This window comes from Sturnira hondurensis, unplaced genomic scaffold (genome assembly GCF_014824575.4).
Source record: "Sturnira hondurensis isolate 20B ecotype Veracruz unplaced genomic scaffold, ASM1482457v3 Scaffold0004136, whole genome shotgun sequence".
NCBI lineage: Eukaryota > Metazoa > Chordata > Mammalia > Chiroptera > Phyllostomidae > Sturnira > Sturnira hondurensis.
Window position 1 is genome coordinate 32,022,804 of NW_028076767.1, and position 6,000 is coordinate 32,028,803.

General features: G+C 48.9%; 1 protein-coding gene across 1 annotated transcript in view; it reads left to right on the top strand.

The window, feature by feature from the left end:
• Window positions 1–5,503, top strand: part of TMC2 (transmembrane channel like 2) — a 54,170-nt gene extending 48,667 nt beyond the window's left edge. Inside the window, exons 18-20 of the mRNA XM_037044306.1 lie at window positions 1,084–1,162; window positions 2,043–2,160; window positions 5,286–5,503. Coding sequence (XP_036900201.1) covers window positions 1,084–1,162; window positions 2,043–2,160; window positions 5,286–5,503 — 415 coding nt within the window. The remainder of the gene's footprint in view (window positions 1–1,083; window positions 1,163–2,042; window positions 2,161–5,285) is intronic.
• Window positions 5,504–6,000: the final 497 nt, after the last annotated feature.

Here is a 6,000-nt window from a genome sequence, read left to right on the forward strand (position 1 = left end):
TCCCTTCTCTCCTTTGCTTCGGGAGGCTCACAGGACAGCCCTCAACCTACACGTACATTCTGCTCTGAAGGCAACGTGGCTCCTCTTCTCTGCCTGGAGAGAGCTTGTTGCAGACTCTACAAAGTGGCCACAGGTGGCCCCGCCCTGAGGGGAAGGTTCAGAAGACCCAAGCTGAAGTAGCTAAGGCTTGAAATGCATGGAGAAACTGACAATTAGGATGAACCTAAAAAGCTCCCAGGCAACAGGCTGGCTGAGCATCCAACCCAGGGGCTCCCTCTGTCCTCAGGGGGTACAGTCCAGGTCACAGCCCCCAGCAGGTCCTGTGAAAGGGAAGCCCAGGCTGCAGCCTCCAGGGACACCGAGTCCTGAAGTCATCCAGTGGGGCTGGGGGCTGAGAACCTGCAGCCCAGGACACACATTCCCGTCAGTGCACCCTGCGCGGGGCCGCCAGTGCGTCCACAGTTGGGTTTCTGGGCAAACTTGGAGCAGGTACTTAGCAGCTCTGCCTGTCTCCGTACTTGAAGATTGTGGACAGAGCTGTGGCTTCAAATGTGGGCTCTGAGGTACTAATTGATGTGCTGACCTTGGGCAAAGAACTTAACCTCTCTGAGTTCCAGGATCCTCCATAAAGCTGAGAGTTATCCCTTCTGCCTCGTGGAGTTTTGTCAAAACCAGGAAACATGGTGGTGGGGAGCACACGGCACAGAGCCTGGAGTAGGGCAGGTGCCCAGAAGAATCAGTAGCTTCTTCTGCAGACAGGGCACCCTGCTCCTCCCCCACCTTTTCAGATTTCCTGAAAGAGGGATGATACCTTTAGCCAGCTCCTACTGAGCACTCTGAAGGTAGAAATGTGTAGGTCATTTCCATGATCCATCAAATAGAGAGAGCAAGGATGTCCAGGAGACCCTTTTTCCATGTTAAGGGGGTTGCTGAGGATGGTAGGAACCCCCTCCACCCTGCCCAGAGGCAAAGCCTTGACACCTATTCCAGGAAGCCTGCCCTGATTCTTCGGGACAGGCATCCAGCTCTCACCACTTTCCAGGAAAGCGGTAGGTACCACGGGAGCATGCTCTTCTCTTACAGCCTGGCCATCTACTACCTGAACTCAGTTTCCAAAAGCCTTTCCCGAGCTAACACCCAGCTAAGGAAGAAAATCCAAGCGGTGAGTCTGTCCCAAGTTTCGTTCTGCCACATGTTTCATTCTGGAAGGTAAAAGTGAAGTCATGTTTTCGTCTTTTGCTAATTTGCTCTGTGAACCCAGTTGGATACTCTAAATGGCTTTCTTCTAAACCAAAGCCAAAAATATCTGTGTGACAGGCAGAAGCCTGTGAGATTCAACAGCATGCATTTATATTCTGCAGATATTTGGGTATATATAATAATAATTATTTAAATGTTGAGAGGTTGCTGAAGAACAGGTGAAATCCAGTTTTATTAGTACATAATAAAACTAGTACACACAGTAATTCCTAGAGATTAAAACTACTACTATAAATAGTGAAGAAGTGGTGTGGTCAAAACCACATGTTGCCTGTGACTCATGGGCTAAGAGTTTTTGTAAGCTCCCTCCACACACCGGCAGCTCTCTCAACATTAGCTGACTTCTGACCTCCCTCGTACACTTTCCCAGCCCCCACCCCCACCACCTGTGGACATAGACCCTCTCTAAGCCCCATCCTCCTCGATTCCCACTGCCTCCAGTGGAACTAATCTCATCTGCCTCACAGTGGGTTCCCCTCCCTATTCCCACTTCCTTAATCTTACTGGGCTCCTGCTCCCCCCCCCCAAAGAAAACCACTGAACTAGAGGATTGGAGGGCTTCCATCCTCCCCTGGCCTGGCGCTCCTGCAAATGCAGTGCAATCCCAAGTCTCTGCTGCCCTCGCAGCCAGTCATTGAGGATGAACAGGCAGTTTAAGGTGGTTCCAAGGAACTGAAGATTGAATCCTCGCCCCGTGGAATTCACCATCCTGGGCTCCGAGATACATACTCCCATTTCCCTGGCTAAGATGAACCATTAGTTTGGGTTTTTTTCCCCTGCAGCTCCGTGAGGTTGAGAAGAGCCACAAATCTGTCAAAGGCAGGGCCACAGCCAGAGATTCAGAGGACACAGCTAAAGACAGCTCCAAAAATGCCACCCAGCTCCAACTCACCAAAGCAGGTAAATTGTGTTTCACAGTCGGTTACTTTTTACAAGGCCACATGGAAATGAGTAAAGAGCGTGTGTTGTGAAACCAGACAGATCTGGGATTGAAATCCGAATTTGGACGATCACTAGCCGTGTGAAGTTGGGCCAGTGAAAATACGGATAAATTACAGTGCCGACCTCATGCGGTGGTGAAAATGAGGTGGAGCATGTGTTAAAGAAATGTGCTTCACAGAACTCCAGGCACAGGGAAAGGCCCGGCCGAGGAAAGCAAGCTGGTAGGAGGTGCAGGTGTCTCTCCAAAACGGGGAAGTAGGACCGTTTGTCTTGCAGGGTTGTCGCACTCATTTCTATCCTCCCAGGCTCTGGTGGCATCTTCTGGGGTAACTTTTCCTCTCTGTTCCTCATAATTTAGTTGTCATTTCTGAAATGATTTTTGTCTTCTTCAGTTTCTCTCCTGAATCTTAGTTCCCACGTCATATCCTCTTGATGTCCGGCGACTTAACTGGTGGGAGCTACTGGTGTTCCCACCGCACCCCTTTGAGATGCTCAGCGCCCACTGACACGGGTCACAGCTGCCTGGGGCTGGGGAAAGTGTTCGTTTTAGGTTGTTTTGAGTGATTTCTTCAGGAGGAATAGGGAGATTTGCATCTAGCAGCTGCTATGTTTGTATTTTATTTACAAAGAAAAGCACTAGAATATTTATAATACAAGGATGAGAAATGGCCACATTCAGTCCAAAGAGTCACAGAGCTTCAGAAGGGACTAATCAGAAAGCATCTCCACCTTGGGAACGAGGGAAGGTCAACTGGAAAAGACCATCTCGGAGGTGACCCCATTTTCCAAAGATTGTCCCTGTTGTGAAATGAAGCCGTGCCAGTATGCTGTGATTTTGGCCTTTGGGGTGAGAATTGAGTAAGAGGCACAAGAAATGATTGGTAGTTGAAGGGTTATAATTTTTAGTGCAGAAATGATCATTTATTTCATGCATCTAGAACACATAAGCAAAACCATGAGAAAAAGAAAAAAGAATTTAAGCACATAGCAGTATTTTCCTGCAAGATGAAAATCCCCCGTCAGTTTATTTTCTGCTCTCCAGACCCACAAGTAAAGAGAGTGGCTGTGGAAACAGGGCAGGAGAAGCAGGGCGCCATGTGCGTCCCTAGAACACGTTCTGTGGGTATTAGAGCTGTAACGAGTATTCTAGTGCCCAGTGTTGGTGTTGGAATGGTAACAAGTTACTGTTGATTAGTGACCTGTAACAAGTAAACAAGTGGATGTTGGAAAAAGAGGACAAGAAGTCTGTGTCAGCATAGAACCCATCCCTGGTGAGTGCCCCCCAGGTCAATGGAAGACACTGCGAAGGTGCAGACCTTGTCAGTAAGGCCAGCTGCAGACCTTGTCAGTAAGGCCAGCTGCAGACCTTGTCAGTAAGGCCAGCTGCCACTTCATCAGGGCCACATGGGGTAGCTCAGAGATGAAAGGCTCAAGAGTGCCTGACCGGCAGCTCATTCTCATGAAGCTGGGGAAAATATTTGAAATCCCCTCATTTTGCCACATAGGTTAGGAAATGGAATACATGTGATTCTATGTTGTAATATCACCAACAAAACAAAAAACGAAGGTGTATTTGTACATTGATGGACTTGAGCATGGAAGGAAAAAAGAAGTGTACAAAATGCTTTCCAGGACAAACCAAGAAACTGACATTGGTTTGACAGTGGCCAGTTCAAGTCCCCAGAATCCCAACGGGCCTACCCACTCCTTTACCCTCCCTTCTGTACTGGCTGTTGTTTTAAAGTTTGCCCTTCTTCAAAGTTTAAGTTTTTTATTAAATTTATTGGGGTTACATTGGTTAATAAAAGTATATAGGTTTCAGGTGTACAATACCACAACACATCATCAGTATATTATATTGTGTTCACCACCCCAAATCATGTCTCTTTCCAACCCCATTTATCCCCCTTTTGGCCTCTTGCCTCCCCCCACCCCCATTTCCCTCTGGTAATCACCATACTGTTGTCTATGAGGCTTATTTTGTTTTGTTTATTTTTTTGCCCTTTCAATTTTATATTGATTAAATCACTGCTGCAGAATTTGATTTTTTTTTTTAAGATTTTATTTACTTTTAGAGAGAGGCAAAGGGAAGGAGAAAGAGGAAACATCAATGTGTGGTTGCCTCTCAAGCACCCCCTACTGGGGACCCGGCCCACAACCCAGGCATGTGCCCCAACTGGGAATTGACCTGCAACCCTTTGGTTTACAGGCCTGCTCTCAATCCACTGAGCTAGCCAGCCAGGGCCTGATTCTTTTTTAAATGAAAATGTTATCTGAACCCATCCATTGGAGCTAAGGAAGATGGTCAGCCTTTAGTCTGGGGATTCCAATAGCCTCGCTGCCGCCCTCACTCGGCTGCTTTCCTTGAAGTATTCACTGGAATGACCTCAGCTGCTTCACTAATGGCTGCAACACAGTAAAAGTGTACTTCTCACTCAGCACAACGTCCAAATGGGTGTTTCCATTTGACGGCCACCTTCTTCCCAAGTGCCGATGCAGAGACCTTGGCTCCTTCCATCACGTGACTCACTGTCAAGTTAGTGCAAGGGGAGGAGCCTAGAAGACACACCTGGAAGAGGTGCACGTCAAAGCCTGGACTTTGGTCACAGGCCACCCCTATCCGTTATGGAAATTTAGTCCATTTCTGTGTCCCAGAAACTGTGTTTGGTGAAGAATGAGCCAGTAATTGCCCCGAACTTGGAGTTAAGGGAAAAGAAGGTGACAAGCAAAAGAGCTGAGCTGGAAACTGGATTTGATTCCAGTTTACACAACCCCTTCCATCATACACCTGTGAGGCTGTGGTCCCAATTGTATACTCAAGAAAACCCAGGTCAGCATCTAACCCAGGGTCGGCATTCAAAGTCAAGTTCTCCAGCCAGCAGACCATATTCCTCCAGCAGATCTGTTCATGCAAAGGCTAGGCCAAGGTGCCCCAGGGCTGAGGGCGAGCTGACCTTTCTCAAATCACCAAATAGGACTGAAATCTACATAGGGAACAGGACAGCTCCAGAGGGCTCCAATTCAGTACAAAAAAACTGTAGCAAAATCTCTCATGCCCTCATTCTTGTCTTGGTTTTTTTCAGGCACCACGCCTCACTCTGCCAGCCAAAGCCAGACCCTGGACAGGAAGGCACAGGGCCCTGGGACCTCCAGTTCTGCTGGTGGGACCATGCTGGCTGCCTCCAGCCACCTCCCTCTGTCTCGGCCTCCCAGCCTCAGACCAGATTCTGGCCAAGCCCGGCCTCAGACTCACCCTGGGAGGTCAGCCTCCAAAAAGAGTGCTCAGAAACCTCCCCACTGACAGCTGAGACTCACAGGAGCCCTGTCCTGGGGCTGAACCTTGAGCCCCACTAGCTCACACACCCAAACTGGTGTTCTCTCTCCTCCTACTGAATGTGGGGCCTTTGATTACTTAGTCTCAGGCCCCCGTTGGCTCCCCAAACTGGAGGACAATGGCTCCATCTGCCCTTAGGGGAGCTGAGCTTCCTGCCTCCCCATAATTGTCCTTCCAGTATCTTGGTTCAGGCAGCTCTGGATCTTGTGCTCATGGTGGTTTCCCTTGGTTGCAGACTTTGGGAGGAGAGGGCAGGGCTATAACCACCATCCCAGACTTTCTTCACGGTGCCCATGTTGGGACATAGGTTTCTGCCAGCTCCACCAACAGGGAGGAGGGTGCAGAGGGGTCCACATTCCTGACCACCGCCTCTGTCTGAAGCAGGTAAGACAGATAAAAGGTAAGAAGCCAGTGAAAATAAAACCAAGTGAACCAAAGTCCAGCCATGGTGAGACGATGACCCA